This window comes from Mustela putorius, unplaced genomic scaffold (assembly GCF_011764305.1).
Source record: "Mustela putorius furo isolate JIRA1106 unplaced genomic scaffold, ASM1176430v1.1 tig00000551_pilon_pilon_pilon, whole genome shotgun sequence".
Lineage (NCBI taxonomy): Eukaryota > Metazoa > Chordata > Mammalia > Carnivora > Mustelidae > Mustela > Mustela putorius.
This window is the reverse complement of record NW_025421412.1, coordinates 11,177,502-11,199,952: the sequence shown is the minus strand read 5'-3', so window position 1 is coordinate 11,199,952 and position 22,451 is coordinate 11,177,502. Positions and strand designations below refer to the sequence as shown.

The following is a 22,451-nucleotide window of genomic DNA, read 5'->3' as shown; positions in this document are numbered from 1 at the left end:
TTTTCCAGTCATCTGAACTATTAATAAATGAATCCTCCCCACATTTACTAGTGACTAAGAATGAAAGAGTCCTCTCCTGGCCCTGAGGTTGTCCTTGTCCCCGTGGCCTGTTACACCTGCCTCTTTCCAGTGACCAGTTAGGGCATAGCCCAAATGGTAAAGTTGGAGAAACACTCCATGAAATCTATCTAATAGACCTCGATGTTGTTGGTCTAAAATGTGTGGCATTGGCTGCCAAGCAGCCAGATGTTGCTGTGAAATGGGCACTAATTCAATAAAAAAAAAAAAAAAATTGAAAACACTGAATTGATGCTGGCCTGTATCACCATCACTCAGTATAACCTGGGTGTCCTCAACTACCTCTGGGGCAAATGTTTGCTCCAGAACTTATAAAGGAGTTTGAGAATTTCTCCAAGAAACAGGGCTGAATTAAATTGGTCCCTAATTCAATCGCAGAAGACAAGTTACTTCAAATCAGATTTAAATTTCTAGACTGTGCCCAACTCAGCATGAGGAGCTTATGGCCTTGGCACTATTGTTTCTCAACAACAGGGAGTATTAAATCACACACACAAAAAAATGGAAGCAGGGGGAGAGTGGGGAGGCACAGAGGGTACAGTGCCCATTATATATTCAAGTGAACAAGTCAGTAAAGTAGGGAGCTATACTTCATAACCATTTTGCAATTTTTAGAAAGGTCTTTGTTGTCCCAATTATATTTCTATATACCAGTAAAAGGGAATTAGTCTGGTAATAAGATATGAGATTATTTGTAGTATTTTGAAACAATAAGGGCTTTGATTATTTTAGATCCAGTTGTGATCTGTTTGTCCTAATTATTTGTCATTTAATTGCCATAACTTGGGCTCTGCACAAGCAGGGAGGAAAGCATGGAGGGAAGAAGAAATACGCACCCACTCTGAAGCAGGTGGTTGGAAGTTTTAACATCTAATGAAAGTATCGTGTTACCCCTAACACTGATAAGCAGCACTTAGTCTATGCATAAGGATTTTCTCTACTTTTAAAAATTAATACATTTTTTTTTAATGAGTTGTAGTTTTTTAAAAGTTAGCCATGCATCAAATAGCGCATTATGGTTTCTGTTCTCTGGTCATTATTTCACAGGGCCACAGCCCATGTGGATTGGTTTTAAATCAATGCATTGGCCATACAAGTGGCTATTAACATTAGGAATTATTTTTCTAAAAAGAAAGCAAAACTAAATCTTGGAATAAAGCTTCAACAGCTGACTTGGTCATCACTGCATGCTGAGAAGAAAGATGATAAATTTGAAGCCCTATAGGTTTTCTTCTTTTTTGCAGTCTTTTGTAGAAGACAAAAATGACACCATCATACAGTCACCTAAAAGACTTGACAGGTATTGATTTAAAGCACGATATATCAAGTGGTACTGTAAAAAGGATTTCATGGTCATAAATTTTAATGTCTTCCAATTTTGCACCCTCAGTAACTTGCCAATAACAGCCCTTCTGTATAAAATATTTGCTTCACTCCCACATAGACATTAAAGTCTGACATTCTGTTGTTGGGATACACAAGAATCAGCCACAGAAAACTTCGTACATGGATGTTCATAAATTTCTAAAACTTACCACATATCCTAAAATTAGCCTCACTACCAAAATACGGGTACTTGCAGCCCTCAGTGCTTTCCTAGTATTTCTAGATGGTTTATGTTTCGCTCCTCAAGTCATAGTGTCTGTACCAAGATGTTCCCGTGAAATCTGGCTTTTTATACATCTATGTAAATTATGTACATAAATTATAAAATTCAGGTCTAACAATTAGTACAAAATGACTACCAGAACTGACATCCTTTATTAATAATATTGTAAACAACTATGAGATGACTTAAATGTAATTGCAGCCCCTACTATTGAAAAAAGCTCTCGTTTGTCTTCACTGATATTATTTGTTCCCTGAAATGATGCCTCAGTTTTAGTATATGTGCCACCGAAATGAGCACGATTCCTCAAATACTGTAAAGCATCTTTATTTGTATAAGGTTTTAATGTTTTATTAGTATGCTGACAGATTGGAATCAAATAACAGCAAGGGGAAGGTGTTCTAATCATGCTACTGTAAGAAAAGATATTGCTATATTTATCCATTTAAACTCTTTTGCGTGAAATACTCAAATTTTTTTTTACACATATTGGGGTTTTTTCCTACTCAGTAGAATAATGACGGTAACAGGAATTGATCTTTTCTAAAACACCAAGGGTGTAATTCGTACTGGCTAAATGTTAAAACTATTTCAGAAGCAAAGCAAATTGATATATGGACAAATATATCTAGGAGAGCAAACTATCATTAAGTGCACATTCATTTTTAAAGAACGAAATATGTCCATAATTTTATCATTTGATAAAATATAATCTCATCATTATTATAACATTAAATTATGTTGTATTTTATTAATGACCTGATTCAATTTTACACTTCCCCGATTGTTAAATTGTTTCTTTTAATGACGGCACGATTTCACAGAAGCCTGTGAGTCCTATGTTTGTGTAGTGTTTTTCCTTAGGATCTTAAACTCCGAAAAGCAGCAGAAAGCTTCTCACTACAGAGATAAGCTTTCTTCTGGGGAATCTAAATATCTGTATAAGAGGGAAATATTCAGTCTTCATTCTACAAGAAAAAAGGGAAAACCCGGATATGTTTTGGGGTAGAGAAACTTTCAGTAACTTTTTTATTTAAACATTCTGAAATGAAGTAATCTAGAGACCACTGTGTTCAAATCTGCCTTCTGTTTCACTGTACTGAGTAAAATTTTTTCATTGAAATCCAACTTTCTGTCAGTAGTTAGAAATGACACACTGTATTTGTCTTATAGAAAGAAAGTTAAATATATTATGATTATATACACTATTTGATATTAATATAGTTGTAACATCTGTTTCTCTAAGCTTCATGAAAACCAACAGACCGCTTCTAAAAGAAACCATGGCAGGTGGGATAATGGTACAAAAGAAGCAAAAGACAACTTGTAAAATTTGAAAGAGTTAACATATAATTTTTTTGTACTTTAACTCAAAATAATCACTCTAATGTGCAGATCTTATCCTTTAAATCCAGCCAGAGGATTAGCCAAGGAGCTGCCTAGTCAACCCACCTGTAACTAAAAATGAGAGATTATCTGCACTAAGGTGGCATTTCTATAGGATCAGAAACACAATTACTCCCATTCTTCTGTGTTTCTTATGTGGTATTCTGGAAAAGCCTGCCAGATTGCAGTTACTTTCTTTTTTAAAAAGTTCTACAATAATTAGTTATTTTACATACAGTCTGTGAAGCATTAGGAGGCTTTCGTGGTTGAGACATTTTGTTTGAACATCTGTTTGTTGTTTCGTGTTTCCGGTGTTATTAATCTTCTTGTAGGTAAGCAGGTGATACACCCTAACCAAATTGCCGTGGTACAGGAACAGTTTTCTCCTTCCCCTGAAAAAATGAAGTGGGCTGAAGAACTGATCGCTGCCTTTAAAGAACATCAACAATTAGGAAAGGTAAATGTTTTGTTAATACCTTGGGTGAAACTGGTGTTTAAAATACTGTGAGGGAAAAATAGAAACTAGATATCGTTTGAGTCGTTTCAAAAACTCATTGCGTTGTGAGGGGGAAGTTGGGGGAGGACAACATTCATCAGGGAGAAATTCACTTAAGGTAAATTTGCCCTTCCATGTTTCTGAATATTTTACTACCTGGCCTTCAAGTCACTCTATAGCTTTTTCTTTTCATAAACTTTTCTGGCAAACCTTTGAGAAAATAGAAGTCTGTTTAGTTTTTCTCTATAGACTCCAATGCAGCATTCATATGAAAATAATTTTAGATCAAAGCGAATGCAAGTTGTAATGAAATAAACACAGTTTGATCAAATGGTTCTTGTGGAGAGAGGAAATAAATTTTCAAGTTATTTTAATTCGGGGGCAAAAATGTAACAAAAAGCTCCTCCGGTTTAATCATTTAAGAGTGGGAGGCTGTGTATGTGTTTGTACCAATTTCTGGACCTGAGATTTGGATAGAATGGAGAGCAAATTAACACTGGAGTACGGTTGTTCCTAATTTAGTGCATCATTGAGCCTCGCGTTTCCTGCTCTGTGGGTTTCTGCTATGTAAATATTGCAGTGGTGATGCGCAATCTGTCTCCACTTTGTGCCAGTAACACTTAAATTAGGTGTCGCCTGAAGGAAGATTTTATGCTAGTTGCAGCATTGTCAGTTAATTATCTTAAAGGTTATTTGCAGTAATACCGTTCGCCTCTTTGTAAGGGGACAGGGAAAGTTGCATTTATAAATCCATCCTAGAGGTACTATCTAAACTCAGCCTAGTTACCGACGTAAGGAGTGAAGTTTTAATACCTGCGATGCAAAGTCTTGGGGAAGAAAGAATGCTGAAACATTACCAGGGTTCTAAACGTTAAACAGCCCCTTACGGGGGGGGGGGGGGGGAGACAAAACTGGCTTCTATGGTGAACTGGTGACATCGATGTGAGAAGTGTCACTTGCACTTTTCACTGGCAGTGTAAACACCTGAAAATCGCAGAACTTGGGAAAGTAGAAAGTGGGTCACTCCCTCCCCATCATTATAGATACCTGCCTTCAGCTCTGACCTTGCATACCTGCTCACCCTCACACACTCACAGGCTCGTCTTTGCACAAACTGGCACTTAAAATCAAAGGGCAGAATATGTGACATTGATAACATCCCATTTGGACTTACACTCATTTCTGAATAAATAGCATTCTTTCATTTTAAATCAGGAGTGGCTGTCAGAAAAGCACTGCAGTGATGTGTTTTGAAAATGACATTGTTTTAATGTCCATTTCTGTATCTAAACTCCAAAACCCAGCACCTCCACGAAGGCACATCATTATTTACCTAAAGAGCCATATACTTTTTCATTCATATGTGCAAATAACTCCATCCACTCACCTGTCCTACCTGTGCCTCCGCACACACTAAATGTTCTCTGCCTCTCCTTATGTCAGCTGATAAATACTTCCGATTGAAATGATAAACTGAGGCAGAATGTGGGCCATCAAAATGGCAGACTGAGCAGTGTTCCAATCTGGGCCACCGCTGCCTCCATTAACCGCCTATACTGGGCTTCACATTGAATAACATCAAAGGATCCCACTCAGCATCGTAAGCAGGCAGGAGTATGGAAGAGGTTACCGTAAATTTTGGGTAGCCAGCAAACAAAATTCAAAGTAGAATTGAATCACACTCTTTTGCTGGCATTTTTTAAGTTCTTGAATGAAGGAAAAAACACTTTTCCACTGTATCTTAGAAGTGTTCCCAAACAAAATTATTCCAAAATGCCCTTGCCTTTTGATGATGGCAACTTAAATGTTAAATTCAGAACTGGCTTTTTTTTTTTTTCTTTTTTTTTTAAATAAGAAATGCTGTCTTGTTGGGGCATAAGCTTTCACAACAATGTGGCAGGACAGCTTTTCTTAACACACAACCACAGAAATTAGAGCAGAAGGGAGACTCACCATTAGGTCATTTCCTCCCTGCCCCATTGGTGTAGGTTTGTTTCCTACAGCAAATTCTCCTGGTGCTTTGTCCAGCAAGGTTTAAATGATTCAAGTAATGGGGCTTCCAGTGGGGACATATGGTTATTTTATCCAGTTCGCATGTTTCTTTCACTTTGCCTATAAATTGGCTGGTCACAAAAATTGGGTCTGCAGGTAGGTGACTCTGGGTCTTGAAGGGTCTTGGGGTTTAAATAATGTGCGTTCTGTTTGTAAAGATTTAGTATAAATAGGTTGCTCAATTGTATAAAGTATTGCTTCCAACAAACATCTAATCTGTTTTATTTCAATTGTGAATCGCTGATGAAAACATACACCCTCGGATACTTTGTCTAAAGCACAGGTGACTCAGTCAATGATGGTAAACTGATAGTTTGTGTCCTAGTGAGACAGTTACAAATTTCCAAAAGACCTTTGTTCCCCTCCGATGAAAATTTCATTCAAGTAATGTTTTTCAGTAGAAATGACCCAAGAAGGCAAAATTATATATTTTTTCTTTTCTCTTCTTCTGCTCCCATCTTAAATTATATTCTGCTCTAAGACCAGAGGTCTAGCTGAAGTTCACAGGTAATGCTTTGTGTTTTCTATAGTGACAATAATTAGTATAGTCATGTAATAATAATAACAATAACAATATTGTAATAACAGTAATTATTATCAAAAATGTTATACCTTTTTTTCTGTTCCTACCAAATAACAAAATTCGTGGGAATATTTAGATCACAAAGTAGATTAATTATTCGAGAACTTTGGTGTCACAGAATTTTTTTTGTTTCATTTATATTAGAAGTTTTTAGGAAATAAAGTCTGATGCCCTTTAGTCTAATGTCAGGTTAAAAAGTACTTTACATTAAGAAATAATAATCTGCTCATATAATCTGTCACTGTTTGGCAGATAATGGTACTTGTGACTGCTTTGTTTCAGGAAACTATAGATATTTACAGGAAAAAGCGTTTTGCCTGGCACAGCAGTCCCCACTAATAAGAATTAGGCTATCAATTGACATTAGGGATTCAGGGTCATCTTCTCTTGTTAAAATCTGTTGGAAAAATCTTAAACATTTCCAATACTCTATGCTCCTATTTTAATTCCCATAAGCTAAAATATGTCAAACTTAGCTGACATCAGTTGTGAGATATATATATCTGCAATATTTGTCAGACTTGTGTTTTTCTCCAGTCCTTCCAGAAAAATATATTTTGAGATACAACCTTCATGTCATTAATAATTTTAGCTTCAAATTATTTGGTAGGAACTTCAGCCAGGATAAATCACTTTCCATATGATTTATTTTAAACCTATAGAAGGTTTTCTTAGAGGTTAATTTTATTTTTGATGTCATCTTTTCCATAACAGTGATGATTCCACTATTTGTAAATTCTCCATTCAGAACTGAATTTAGTATTGCTTCTTAAAAATGGGATTTTTACAGTTCTTTTTTTATCAACTTGAAATTGTATATAGTAGGAAAATTGGGTAACTGAAAGGAAAACATCTCAAGCAAATATTTAGTTAATATTAATATATATATGTATCAGTGGAAACTATAACTTACATAGAAGTACATAAAAATATTTATGCAGTATATATACATTCATGTATTATGATACAGTATTTTTTTTCAAGCTTCTATTAAAACTCAGTGCTCATTTTTTCCTCTTTTTGTATTCATTTTTTCTTGGCAAAAATGACAGCTAAAGAAAATGATTGATCAGTAATCCTAAGATTATTTCAATATAAGAATTTAGCATTTCTTTCTATGTGGAGACTAACAGAAAAATGTGAAAGAATAGCAAAGTTTATTACATGTGATAGATTTTAAAGGTACTTTGCTAGAATATTCCTGTTTTTTGCAGTATCTGATTACAAATACAGCTTTGCTTCATTTTCAGTTTTACTCATATCATTATCATTTGGATCTCGTTTTACTTTTTCAACATTTTTCATTTGTTACAGCTTCACAAGCTAGCTAAAAAACCAAAGACCAGGAAATGTTCATCTTTAAAATCTAGGTTCAATTAAAAATTATAGAGGTCAAAAAACAAGGTCACTACTTGACATAACAACTGTAAATATCACTGAAACCTTCTAATTTCACTCGTGAGAAAACCGTAGAGCAAATTAATAAGTTTACATTAATAAGCAAATCCTCTACTGGAACATAAACTGGGAATTTATATCTTAATAAAGAAAGAGGGGCTTTTTTCCCTAATGGAAGTCTTTTCATCTAGAGAATTACAAAGGATAATAACCACCCCTCCAAGTATTGAAAGCAAATTATTTTCATAGGTATCTGATTGCCGCTCATACACCTTTCATTTATGTTTCCAAATGCAGGGCTTTACAAAAGAAATACTGTTTGGGCCAGATGGCCTTCTAGAAGGCTCCCTGAGAGAACTCAGAAATCTCTCTAGCCAAAAATATTGTTTCCGCTTATTCAAGTGCCAGAAATCCCACTGCCACTCTTTCACGCAGATCAAATAAACCATCTAAAGATTTGGTTGTTGTCTTTGTCGGCTGAAAGCGTTGATTCCACTAATAGACAGCAATGGACCCTCCCACACCCACGCATCCACCACCCACAGCCTTTCCCCCCTATTTGTAAGCAGGAATACTAAAATCAGAACCGAGTGATTTCTAGTGAAAATGAAAACTGAGGGGCACAACACCACTTTTGAGATGCTCGGTTATTACATTTCCCCCTTTATTTCCTTGTTCCTTTAATATTTTTAGAACTGTATGCCATGACTTTAAAAAGTCAAATTCATTACAAAGCTGAGAGTGCCAGTGAGGAGGACGTCGGGGTTGATCTGATTAGCTATAAACTACAGATTTCTAAACATTTAAAGTAAGGCAATGCAGTTCTAGTGCCGATATATCCTATTTTCATACAGTTTTAGTGGCAAATGGTTCAGTACTAGAGGATAAGAAATTGTATATGTAGGTTAAATCTGATCTTTTCTAAAGCTGTTTGCTTCATCCTTAATTTATAAAGATCTTAGGGATATTTTAATCAAAGTATTTCTATTCTGATTTATATTCTCAGGACCTTTTTTTGCTCAATTATAACTCTTTCAGTTGGGATAAAATCTCAGAAATTTTTCAGTTCAATCCTTTCAGTTTACAGCTTAAGACAATGAGACTCAAGAAGGGTTTAGAAGTTACCTGTGGCCACTCACGGCCAAGGTGGTGAGAGAGCCCCTACCAGCGTTCAGGGCCAACTTTGTATATAAAGATGTGAACAGTTAGCGTAAATGTGGTTTCACTTGGGTCTCCGTGAACCTCACACTAGTGACCAAAACTAGATGGAGCCTTAAAACTGTTCAGTCACAAACAAAATGTGAATTTGGTTAGTTCGGATTAGTACCTTTCTCTTAGTCATACATTTTTTTTCTTGCATGAGCAGAAAGCGATGAGGAGCGAAAGAGCACAGAGTATTCGCGCGCCTTCCCAAATTTCCCTGCTGCGATTCCCCACACAGCGCCCTCCTTCTCAATTCTGACCTGCCCCAGAAAGACTTCTTGGCTCCGATGACTGCAAACCCTGCTCTGTTTTATTAGTCATCATCCGTTCCATCTCCCCGCATAGATTGGAAACTCTCCGAGCTAAACTGGGAGCCTTTGGCAAAGAGGCCGCATCTAGCCCCCAGCTCCGTTTCATCTCACTCGAAGGACAGGTTCCCAATGTCCCGTGTCTCACTTGCACCTGTGGTTGCGCAAAACACCGCGCCTTTCAGTGTCTTTCATAGCAAGATCCAAACAAGGGCCATAAAAGGATGGTTTTACTCTTTGGGCATCTTCTCTCGGTTTTTTCTTCGGACGGTATTTCTCCCTTTTTGTGTGTGCGAGTCTGGAGGTGTGTTGCTCTGTGTGGCTATGAATCGTTCCTTTCCATGAGTTCTAACCTGTTTCCTCTTTATCTACTCCCCCCACGTCATCTCCACACCCCACCACCATCCGTTGCCTTCTCTCCTGTAGCCGATTATAAGAAGTTCAGAGCATTCTTTGAATTTTTCTTGTTGTACTTATTAAAGACTTTGTAATGCTTTTTATATTAAAAGCAGGGAAATGGAATTTTTATTTTATTAAAAAAATGTAAATCAAGAGTTTCTTTAATTCTTTTTTTTTTTTTTTTCCATTTTAGATTAGTGGGCCTGAATGAAAATAAAGTAGGGACATTTCTCACCACTACCCTAGAGAGTAAAGAATTCTGTCTTCTGAATCACATACCTCCCCGCAGCATCTTGGACAGAAATAGGTATACAATATGGATTTAGTAAATACTATTTGGCCAACTGGTTTCTGAATTTCTGACAGTGTCAGAAGGAAATTACTCGCTCTGCTTTTAACAGTTTATATCATACTGACCTTTTGTTTCCTTCTAGAATAAGTGAAAAAAACATTTCACCAGTTATTTTATCACTGTTCATCGGTTATATTTTAATAAATTTTTAAAATTTAAAGTGACTTTGAGCTAATGTTCGTTCATTTAGATGTGTTCTCTACAGGAAGAAAAAGCCGATGGTATATAAAATAGAAGACATTTACCATTAGCGCTCTTAGCTGCAAGCTGCTTTAAAATGACTTACATTCTGTGCTTTTCTCATAGGCAATACCAGCTTAAATTAGACATGAAATACTCTAAATTAAATAAAAATGTTTACACATTTAACTCGATGCTAAAAATAAAAATATTTTCAAATAAGATTTCTGGTTTAAAGAAAATCTGAGTGGAAGGTGAGAGCTGCAGAACTCTCTATGATTACTAAAAATCAACCAATTATACACTTAACAATGGGCAAATTTTATGGTATGCATATTATACTTCAGGAAAGCTATTTTTAAAAAAGGAAAATTAAGTACATCTAACATGCTAGCAAATGTGGAAATGCCTTTAAATTGCAAGATGCTTATAAATCCGATTGTTTCACCTCAGTAGGTAGCTTTCCACATGGCATATTTTTTCCAAATTCCCTTAGCAGAAGATGTTTAAAATAAAGACTTATCTGTCCCTCTCTCATCATTCTGCTTGTATATTTTTAAAGATAAATCTTGCAGCCTACATTTCATGGCCTCCAAGAAGAACTTTTGCAACAAGGGCACCTTTGGTCCCCCCTGTCCATTTGTAAAGTAAGGATGGCTCTGATCCACTGACATCCTCCATCTGGGCAAGTGGACACCTCGGGATGGGTCACGTATTAACATAATTGACCCCAACATTCACCTCTGCTCTCCTCCCTACTGTCCAGCCACCTCCGTCTTCCTTGCCAAGTTCATCTCGCAAGCCTTCCACTGTTTCTTTCCTTGCCTGCCCCCACATCCTAAAACGGTTGTTGAAGTCCCCCAAATAATCTTACCAGCGGTTAACACAAGTGTTTCTATTTCCTGTGCAGAGCTAAAGCTAAATGATTTCATGCTTGCTTCTTAAAAAGCAAAATGTTAATGAATGTCATTGTACATTCACTCAGTTTCCACATCCCAAGGAATTTCCTCCTTTTTATAAATGCGTCAGGACATGTGTCTTTGCTAGTAGTCTTCCTTCTCCTGCTCTTGGTGCCGGAAAGGCTGTCTTCCTGTTTTATCCCCCCTGCACTGTAAGTGATGCTTGCATTCAGATCACCTGCATTTGATTGGTATCTCCTCAGCTGATAGTCTAAGCTTTTAAATTTTGTTAAACGTATCTGTCTTCAAATACTGATGCTGTGTCAGATTATATATAGCGCCTGAGTGTAGTTTCTTAAAGGGACAATTCAATCTATGATCTATAGTTTAGAGGGGGCAGGGAGCTTTAGGCATGTGTTAGCCTCTACTCATTGCATCTTCAAGAATGTTGATGGTCCTGGGGCGCCTGGGTGGCTCAGTCGTTAAGTGTCTACCTTCAGCTCAGGTCATAGTCCCAGGGTCCTGGGATTGAGTCCCACATCAGGCTCCCTGATCAGCTGGGAGCCTGCTTCTCCCTCTACCTGCTGCTTCCCCTGCTTGTACATTCGTGTGCTCTCGCTCGCTCTCTCTCTCAAATAAATAAATAAAATATTTTTAAAAAAGAAGAAGAATGTCGATGTCCCTCAGAACCCTTAAAGCTATTCTGAAATCACAAAATCTTGTTATAATTCAAATTCTGTGCTTCTCACTGCACCTTTCTGTGGTAACTGGAATTAAATCCTCGCTGGCTAACACTAGCACTGGCAGTAACAACAGTGATCATGGTGGTGGTGACAGCAGTCAGGTAGAGGTGACAGCGCTGGTAGTGATCGTGGTAGCAGTGTCAGGGGACACAATCATAGCGGTGGTGACAGCAAGGGTAGTGTAGCAGTTGCAACTCCCCATGGACTGAGAGCCTGTTCTGTGACAGGCCATTGCATGCATTCTTTAATTCTCACAACAATTCTGTAAGGGAGGTATTTTCATCCCCATTTTACAGGTGAGGAAACTGAGGTTCAGGGAAGTATAACATTGTTTGCTGGGGATCACGCATACTAGGAAAAAGCAGAGCTTGGATTCAAGGAGGTAAGCCATTCCACATGGTCAACAGTTCACCTTGGGCTGCTGTGTCATTAGTACGGGCACTGAAATTCTGATAGATGACGTTCTGTGGCCTTTGATGGGGAAGCCCTCTAGAGCCCATATTCCTGACCTCTGCATCAAGGTGCCTTAAATGGAAGAACCTGGAGAAGCAAGACCCTTTCTCTTTGTTTCAGCCGCAAGCTACAGAAGACCTCAGAACGCCCATCCTAGCGAGTTGCCTATTCTGTTGGGTGGAAAGTCACAGAGGGGCTGCTTGGACAGGTGATCCTTGGTGTTCTCTTGGGCCGCTACTGACTTGGCCAGTGGAACTGCCCCAAACCAGGGCCCTGCCTTTCATACCCCCGTTGATGGTTCTGTGCTGTGAGTTTTTATAGTCCGAGAACTACAGGGGAAAAGATGGGAAGGATCAGAAGGGAGCTTCTCCAGGCTCTTTCACCTTTCAGAAATTGGAAAATAAATCTGACAGGCTTCCCAGGCTGCAGGATTCCCCACACCCCAAACCCCTTCTGAGGCAGGGGCTGAGGGGCCTTCCCAAACAGTTTATTTAACAGGCCTGAGTTGTCACCGCTTTCCCCAGTTTGGTACAAAACCAACCCCTATTCAGATATTCTAACTATTACATTCTTAGGAATCATTTAAAAGGCTTTTCCATCAAAGGCCATGGAACATCATCTGTCAGAATTTCAGTGCTCGTAGTAATGACACATCAGCCCAGAGTGAATTGCCGGCCGTGTGGAACGGCTTCAGTTGAACTTGTAGAAATTCATGTAGAGCTACATTAGCATTTGAAATCCTCTGGCTACAGCAGTAATTGGCTATTAAATTTTAATTCAAAATATTATTAAAATACCTCTCAAATGATCACTACAACCTAAGTGTTAAAATAAGAAAAATGCATTCTCTATTTCCCAAGTCTTCAGAAATATTCTTTTTTTTTTTTAACAGCAAGGTAGCTTTTTTATTTCTTTTTAAGATTTTACTTATTTATTTGACATAGAGAGAAGGAACACAAGCAGGGGGAGTGAGATGGGGAGAAGCAGGCTCCCCACAGAACAGGGAGCCTGATGCAGGGCTCGATCCCAGGACCCTGGGATCATGACCTGAGCTGAAGGCAGACACTTAACCCACTGAGCCCCCCAGGTGCCCCAAAATTTTATATTTAGATATTTTTCTGTAACCATCTCAGGTAGCACTGTTACCAGTCATACTTTGGAGTACACCAAATAGGGAGAAGAGTGTGGGATTTGGGGTGATAAACCTTAGATTCTAGTCCTATCCTTCCCATAAGTTCCTTTAAAAAGGTTAATGAAATCTGAAGTTTAGTTCTTACATCTGTAAAACAGAAATTTCCATGCCCTGCCTCTTGCAGGTGAGAAAATATTTTTGAAATGTTTTGTAAAATCATAAAGTACTATTAGATGAATCTCTTTTTTGGGCAGTGGGTCTTCCTAATAAGATTGCACCTCTCCAGTTTTCAGTTTGGAAATAAATATTCCAGGCCTTACCGAGGTCTATAGCTAACTAGAGCCTAGGCTCTAGTTGCTGAGGGAATCCGTATTTCCTCCTCCAGGGAGAATGAACATCCTTCCCCTACCTTCAGCCCTCTCCCCCTAGTGCCCATGTGTACCCACGTATGACAGTCCCGCTCAGAAGCAAAGCTGGACCAGGCCAGCCGTAGCTCTCCCATTGTTGGATCCCCAGAGCACCCTTAGACAGAGGGAGAATGCCCAGAATAAAAGAAAGTGGTTCAACCTCTTCCCTTAAGGGTGCAGGAAGGAGCAAGTATTGGGTCCACCAGGGCATGCAGTGAGAACAGAGGGATTCCAGCCCAGCTTCATCAAGCAGAAGCTAAGTCGTTCCTGCACAAGGAGAGTCAAGCAGCTACTGAGGATCAGAACCAGCAATCATCCATATTAATAAAGGCTGGATCAGGCTCCCTTCTGTAGATCCTAGAGAATCCCATTCAGCCATAGACAGATGCGGTATCTCATACCGTCATCCCTCATTTAGCTGGATCTATTGAATCACTGGTGACCAGAGGCACGGAGGGCTCTTGCAGAACAGCGAAAGTCAACCCCATTGGTATGTGTCTATGTGGTGTTCCCAATATCCCCCGCCCCTCTCTTGTTCCTTTGGCGTCTTTGACCTTCTAAACCTGACTTTAAATGTAACTGTTCCTCAAAGCCCTTCTCTGGCCAAACCATCTCCATTTTGATGACCCTCAAGAGTCTCACAGCTTAGTGAGAAAGACAGCAGTGTAAATAAATCATTACAAGGCAGTGGGACAAGGGCCGTAATGGGAGGCTGTACAGAGAAAGGAAGAAGAGGGGTGCCTGTCTGGCTCAGTCAGCAGAGCATGTGACTCTTTTTTTTTTTTTTTAAAGTAAACTCGATGCCTAATGTGGGGCTTGAGCTCACAACCCCAGGATTAAGAGTTGCATGCTCGGGGCGCCTGGGTGGCTCAGTGGGTCAAGCTTCTATCTTCGGCTCAGGTCATGATCTCAGGGTCCTGGGATTGAGTATCTGTCGGGCTCTCTGCTCAGCAGGGAGCCTGCTTCCCCCTCTCTCCCTCTCTCTCTGCCTGCCTCTCTGCCTGCTTGTGATCTCTGCCTGTCAAATAAATAAATAAAATCTTTTTTAAAAAAAAGTTCCATGCTCTACCAACTGAGCCAGTCAGGCACCCTGAGCATGTGACTCTTGATCCCAGGTTCATGAGTTCGAGCCCCATATTAGGCACAGAGTTTACAAGAAAGAAAGAGAGAGGGAGGGAGCGGGGCAGGAAGGGAAAGAAAAGAAAAAAGGAAGAAGAAATTAGCCCTATCAGAGAAGTTTAGTAACACTTCATAGACCTGGCATCTTCTGACATTTTGAAGGATGAGGAGTTTACAGGACAGACAGGGAAATGTCCTTGAGAGCAGAGAACAGAGCATATGGGAGAGGTACAGAAGCGTGTGTGTGGGTGTGGGTGTGGTGGACTGGCAGGAGACAAGGCTGAAAGCCCAGGAAGCGTCTCGTCTCTTCGTGGGGAGGCCTGGGATCCCTGCTAAGGAGATTGCACCTGATTTTTTTTGTTTTTTAAGATTTTATTTATTTATTTAACAGGGAGAGAGAGAGCACAAGCAGGGGGAGCTACAGGCAGAGGGAGAAGCAGGCTCTCAGTGGAGCAGAGAACCTAACACGGGGCTCAGTCCCAGGACCCTGGGATCATGACCTGAACTGAAAGCAGAGGCTTAACCGTCTGACACACCCAGGCACCTCTTGCACTTGATTTTGTAAGTCCAAAGGGAGCCAAAGCCAGGCTTAAGCAAATGAATGATCCTATCCAGTGTTGAGAAAGATCACAAGATCCCAATGAGGAAGGTGCAACTCCCCAGTCAGCATCCCAGCAGTTTCTCCGAGAGACCTCCCCACTGAGCTGCGGGTGCCTGGTACCCAAACTCACATCCTTAAAAGGAATGTCATAACCAAATCATGCGGCGACCGAGGGCTATCCTAGGGCCTGTCCAAGGGCTCCCCATGTGATAGGATGAAAAATGGGAAAGAAAGAAGAATGAAGGTGTCCCATTAGGATACCTCAGTAGAGTATCATCCTACCCCCTTTCGGAGGAGTAGGGAAGAGAGGCTGATTTTCTAAGGAAGAGCTCATCACCGGCCATGCTGGGCCTACAAGATTTGAGCAAACAAAGGACACAACCAAGATCCTGAAGAGAAATTTCGTAATGGCCAGTGCTGACAAAAGTTTGAGGAATTCACCAGGAACTGCTGTGAGGCAAATATTTCCCTGGGCATTAGGCTTAGAGTCCTATAAGAGGAGTGTCACCCTCCAAGAGAAGGGCTGTGACAGCTCTACTCAGATGTCATCATTTGTGCAGCAGAGCCCCACCATCTCCGGAACGCCAGAGAGAATCCCCCGAGTGCTCAGAGACCTTATTTGAAAACTGAAGTGAGTAGGGAAAGAATTAGATAAATTTGTATTTCTAGTAAATTACCCTTTTAGTAAAGAAAAAATTCACAAGTATTAAGTGCCAGAAATGCAAAATATATCAATATTTCCTCTAAATGTTTCCTACGGGTGATGACTGTTACCACCGCCACCACTGACATCATTACTTTTGCTGTAATAAACTTGAACTCTAAGTCAGATTCACCCCAGCGAAGAACTTCCGGGTCTGGCAGAGCTCCTGTAACCTCAATGCTTGTCTTACCAACAGGACAATAAGGGAGTCATTAGAAAAACCCTAGCCTAAGAGGAAGTGTTTCTTTGCTATACAGATAACATGCATGCTAAGATGGTCTTACCCTTAGCATAAGATGCATGCTACGATGGGTTATATCCTTAGCATAACATGTATGCTAAGATAGTATTACCTTCGAGAAGTCTGAAACCCTAAACCTGTGTATCGTAAAATATGCCAAGTGATTGACCCATGATTTACTACAACAAATAACTCAATAGGTAACTGTTGAATAAGAGCCCATTGTGTCCAGAACTCCACGGCAACTCTAGCCGGAAATGCACAATATGTGCTGGGTACACAGGATCATCATATCCACGTGAACAGTACGAGCTGGCAAAAGTGATTGAGTGGATGCGGACACTTGTTTCAGACCCTCAGATCTCTCTCTGCTCATCACGCTGGCCTTTTTTTTTTTTTTTTTTTTTTTTAATTTTTGTTGCATTTTATGGCACCTGCTGCTTTTCTTTCCTGTCTCCTCCATCACATTGCCCCTTGAGGGCAGGGATCAGGTCGGATCCATATCAAAGTCAACCTTATTATTTCTTTTTTTTTTTTTTTTTAAAGATTTTATTTGACAGAGTTCACAAGCAGGCAGAGAGGCAGGCAGAGAGAGAGAGAGGAGGAAACAGGCTCCCCGCTGAGCAGAGAGCCCAATGCGGGGCTCGATCCCAGACCTGAGCCGAAGGCAGAGGCTTTAACCCACTGAGCCACCCAGGCGCCCCAACCTTGTTATTTAAGCAGGGGAGCTAAAACACAGAGCTGCTCCAACCTGAAAGTGCTTTGGAATCCTGAGATGATTCCAACTCTACCCCCAGCCTTCTGCACCAAACCATATAGGATGGGGCCTTGTATGCATTTTAACAAGCTACGTCCCCCGCGGCCCCCCTCAGATGATTCTGATGCAATTGGTCAGGAAACCCACTTAGAAAACAGTGTTCAATCTAGGGGCGCCTGAGTGGCTCAGTTGGTTAAGCATCTGCCTTCGGCTCAGGTCATGATCCCCAGGGTCCTGGGAATGAGCCCTGCATCAGGCTCTGTGCTCAGCGGGGAATCTGTTTCTCCCTTTCCCTTGGCCTCTCCCCCTGCTCATGCTGTGTGTGTGTGTGTGTGTGTGTGTGTGTGTGTGTCTCAAATAAATAAAATCTTCAAACAAAACAAAACACACTTTTCAATCTATAAGCCTAGAGTATAAGCCTGGAACACACCCTTTGTTTGGATCAGCTAGAGCTAGCTTGTATCCCAGTTCTATACTCAGTAGCTACAGGGCAGGCATGTGTAAGTTTCTTAAGTTCTTTGTGCCCCAGTTCCCTCAGTTAGAAGATGGGGATAGATACACAACTTAACAGAAGGAAAATAGAACGGTGGGTGCCAGGAGGAAAATAGAACGGTGGGTGCCAGGGGCTTCCAGAGAGGGGGTTAGGACTAAGTTGTTTAATGGGTACAGAGTTTCAGTTCTGCAGAATGAAAAATTTCTGGAGATCTGTTGCACAACAATGCAAATATATTAACATTACTAAAGTGTACATTTCAAAGTGGTTAAGGTGATAAATTTTATGTGTTCTTGCCACAACTAAAAAGAATTTCTTTTTTTTTTTTTAAGATTTTATTTATTTACTTGAGAGAGAGGGAGTGAGAAAGCATGAGTGGGGAGAGGGTCAGAGGGAGAAGCAGACTCCCCACCGAGCAGCGAGTCCAATGTGGGACCCGATCCTGACACTCCAGGATCACGACCTGAGCTGAAGGCATTCGCTTAACCAACTGAGCCACCCAGGCGCCCTAAAAAGGATTTCTTTAAAGAAATTTTTAATAGGGTTGCATAATAGTATCTACTTCCCAGTGTGGTTATGAGCATTACATGAAATAAAGCGTGTCAAGTCTCTGGCGCAGTCCCTGATCTAGCAACTGCTCAAAAAATTATAGCTATTATTATTGTTGTAGTCCTGGTTGTTAAGGTAGTTAACTATGAATAAGTTACTATTTAAAGGCATTTTAAACCAAATTATAGTCTGAATCTTCAAACTGATGGAGGGTCTCTATACTTTTTGAAATGGCGTGCCAATTTCTCAGAAAAGCACTGGGCTGTAAAATGGAAACCTATCTCTAGTCATTCATTAAGGACTGTTTGAAACCCTCCCCACAAATCCAAGTAACATTTGACAGACTACATTTTTCCAGATCCTGACCAGCAGACCCCACTCACATTTCACATGTAGATCCTTACGTTCAAAACCCCAACCATATTACAGGTCAATATGTGAAAGCAGGAGGATTATTCCTCTTAGGCGGTCTAATTCATAACACTAAGATCCTCGATCTGCAGAGATGAAGGAGACAAACAAAAATGCTGAACTTTGTTTTTCAGCTTAGGCTTAATGAAGGAAGTGAAGCAAAATCTGCCGCTGTAAAAGAAAGAAGTGATCTCCATGAAATATTTTGCATCTTTGATGTGCACATGGAACCCAAAGCAGATTTGGGAAACGTGGCATAAACCCAAGGCCCTCATTTTGATTCTCTCTGCATTGTTTTGATTTCATGTGCATCTATTCTAATTTCATCTCTCCAGCCTATTATTTAAACCTTGGCAGGACAGATGTGCTGTTTTACAGGGCCATAATCCACTTGGTGGGCGGATAACCAGGAGGCCTTTGGTCTTCATCATTTACTCCAATAAGAATCCAGACTACTGCCTTGTAAAACGGCATGAATCCCCCGCCCTGATTTCACCTGCTATGCTAACCCACAGAACATCCTTGGAACTTCTAACTGAATTCATAAAATTCATCATGGTCACAGAGATGCCCAAAATTCACTCTGGGCTGAATGAAATTAGACAAAAGTCAGTCTAGAACTATAAATAGTAAAAATGAAAGGGTTGGAAAATGACTTCAGGTACAGGATTTTAGACGGGCACAAGTATTCATATGAACCAGATTTATCGTTCTAAGGCCAAGAAGGTTAGGTACCCACTGGTGAAAACTCTAATCCCAGTGGCTTTTAAATCTCTCTTGATTGAAAAATAAATTCCGAAGTCATTGCTAAGGATTCCCTGCCACCTTTTTAAAATCTCCATCTGGTGTGTAACTCTTGGAATTGTGGGAGACATGGGTTTTCAGAGGGATCAGGAGACCCCTCCCAGAACTTTTGAGTAATGACAACATTGTCTGTTGAGAGGTGGTACTTGTGAAATCAGAAATGAGTGGCAGTATGTGCAGATGGACCATCAGCAAGGATTATGAGTGCTCCCCTCCGCCAGCATCCTTGCCAACAGGTGGAAGGAAGGAGAAGCAAGAAGAAGTGATTAAAAGAATGTAAATAACCAGACATTAAAGATTCTGGGCATACTGCCTTCTGTCCAGTTAATTTTTCTTTCTCTGAAGCAGTAAAGATACTACCTTGTTGGGGCACCTGGGTGGCTCAGTAGGTTAAGGCCTCTGCCTTCGGCTCAGGTCATGATCCGGGGTCCTAGGATCGAGCCCTGCGTCGGGCTCTCAACTCAGCAGGGAGCCTACTTCCACCTTTCTCTGCCTGCCTCTCTGCCTACTTGTGATCTCTGTCAAATAAATAAGTAAAAATCATAAAAAAAAAAAGATACTACCTTGTTACCTTAACATGGGGATTTCCGATCGATAAAGGGTTGAGGTTCCAATATCCAAGTATTAATTCCAGCTCTAACGTCTCTAGTCACATGACCTTGGAAAATCACTTAACTACTCTGGGCCTCAGTTTCCTCATCTAGAACAGGACCCAGGTCACATACACATTCAATAAGTATTTGCGGAAGCTTAAAAGAAAATGTATCTGTAAAATGGGGATAAACTATGAGATCTCAGAAATTCTTCCCAGATTCGCCATTCAACAGACCTGTGACTTCTTTGTCACAGGCTCTTGTCCCTTATCATTCTAGTCCTCTTCTGCACATCTGTACCAACAAAGAAATCTCTTTTTATTGAGTACAATCCTACCTTACATTTTCCCATCCCATGATAGTCTTACCCCTCAGTTATGTTACAAGAAGGAAGCATTTTGCCTTTCAACTGATCATACAGTTATTTTTCAAACAACAACTGGTTATCAGAGCATATTGCTATTTTTAAAGCTCTGTGCCATATTTTAAAAGCTATACAAGGAAATATTTGCATTTTCCTTCCGTAGTTTTTTTCTGCTTGATTTCAAGAGTTAAACAAACGGTTTCCAAATACCTTCTGTGTGATGCTTTTCCCCTACATTAAAATGCTGAAGGGTGGTTCCCCCCCGCCCTCTTTAGGAGGAAAAAAGAAATCTTTCCCCTGTAATTTACTTTGGCTTTCTCAAAAGTTGGGTAGGAAAGTCAGTATAATTCAGGTAGAATCTAAAATGTTCTTGTTGTACAAGCGTGCACAGAAAGGAAGCCTATAATTTCTGAACATTCTTTCAGGAAGTTTGTATTCTCTGTTTTCCAGGGAGCCTTTACTTTCCAAGGGAGCATGATCGACATGCCATTACTGAAGCAAGCTCAGAACATTGTTACGCTTGCCACAGCCATCAAGGAAAAATGATCTGTTAAATGAAGCTCTCATCAGGTGGGCTGAACATATACAGTGGGTTTCTTAAAGACAAACCATAATACTCAAGGCAACTTGTTAGTATGCCAGATTGGAACCTTTCTCCCATTTACAGTTCATGTTAATCACAATTTTGTGTGTGTGTGTTATCTCACTGGCCAGTTATCCCTCTAAAAATGAACTTCCTCCTTTTGGATTCCAAGCTTATGACTTTATTACTCATTAATGTGTTACAAATATGCACTTATGATTTCACAGGGAGATAAAACAGTGGAGAGAGATGGGCTGGGGGCATGTTAGGTCTTTAATGAAACAGATCTTTCTCAAATATGTATGCTCCTTTCACATTCCTCACATTAGATGTTTCCCACATTGTTCATTACTCAACACTGTAAATAATTTTAAGGCCAGTCTTTAAAAATAGTGGTTAAATGAAGGGGTTCTGTTTATTTCAGTATCAATCTGATAACACGAGAGACAGCATAGAAACGTTAAGTCTCAGATAACTTCTGAAAGTAAATCTTCAAAACTGATTGCTCTTAACCACCTTCCAAAATGAAACCTCCACCCATTTGAACCAGGAGGTGAGAACTATGAAATCCCTCATCCTGGGTGAATGCTTTGGGTGAACAGTCACCAGCAATTAAAAAAAAAAATGTGCAGAAACACAAGACCATCCATTCTCTCCCTTAATTTCCCCATTTAACTGTTTTGCCATTGAGGCCACTTCCCCCTGTAAATGTATGGCCGGGACAGGGCCCCCTCAGCAATAAACTTGTAGCCTCTAAGAGGACACAATGCGGCAGAGCTGGTGCATATGGTCCCCTGCGAGATTTGCATCACATTAGAGATGCTGCTGCAGGTCATGTGGGAGGTGTGGTTAACGGGCTTAGTAAAGCTGTTTTGAAGAGGTTAACCCAGCTTGTAGTAAGGGTAAATAAACATAACAACCAGCCATTCTTCCCTATTCAGCATGTGCTCTTATACCGAAGGCTAAAGGGTATTGAAGCTGGGAAGGATCAACTTGTGTTTGCCAGAGGACGCCAATGAAATTTGAAACACCAACAATCAGAGATTTTGTTTCTGCTCCTCATTAAATCATGAGCTTTTGTGTTGAGACTCTGGACGACTGTTCTTTAAGAAATTAACAGAATGGGAAGTTTTAAACTCTACACCAACCTTTTCATGACCTACACAGCAGCAAAGCTGCTACTCTTAGACAAACACCGCGGGGAAGGCTGTTCTGTTTATTTAAATTTGTAAATAGAAAACAGTTGTTTTTTTTTTTTATTTTAATTTTTCAATCCTCCTACACCCTTGTTTATTTCTTCCATGGCCCCTACTGTATGGCCCAACCAGGGGTCTCCTCTGCCCCTGCCTCTTCCAGTTCCTCCAGGAAGCCGAGAGGGAAGTAGAGCTGAAGCATACACGAAAGGAAGGGCGCCTGGGAACCCAAGCAGAGTGAGAGAGGCCCACACACCGTCCTGCCTGGGTGGGGGGCACCCACCCAGTGCCCTGAGGCAGGGGATGCTTCAGTTCTGACAGGAAGGCGGAAGGAGCTGGACCCAGGCAGGACGGTTCCGGAG

At 40.3% G+C, this 22,451-nt stretch overlaps 1 protein-coding gene across 3 annotated transcripts in view; it reads left to right on the top strand.

Moving 5' to 3' along the window:
* Positions 1-21,984, top strand: part of CLYBL (citramalyl-CoA lyase) — a 255,788-nt gene extending 233,804 nt beyond the window's left edge. For all 3 annotated transcript variants that reach the window (XM_013053116.2, XM_004746085.3, XM_013053115.2), the window contains 2 exons: positions 3,406-3,530; positions 20,764-21,984. In XM_013053116.2, the coding sequence (XP_012908570.1) occupies positions 3,406-3,530; positions 20,764-20,859 (221 nt within the window). In that variant the 3' untranslated portion in view covers positions 20,860-21,984. The remainder of the gene's footprint in view (positions 1-3,405; positions 3,531-20,763) is intronic.
* The last annotated feature ends 467 nt before the right edge of the window (positions 21,985-22,451 follow it).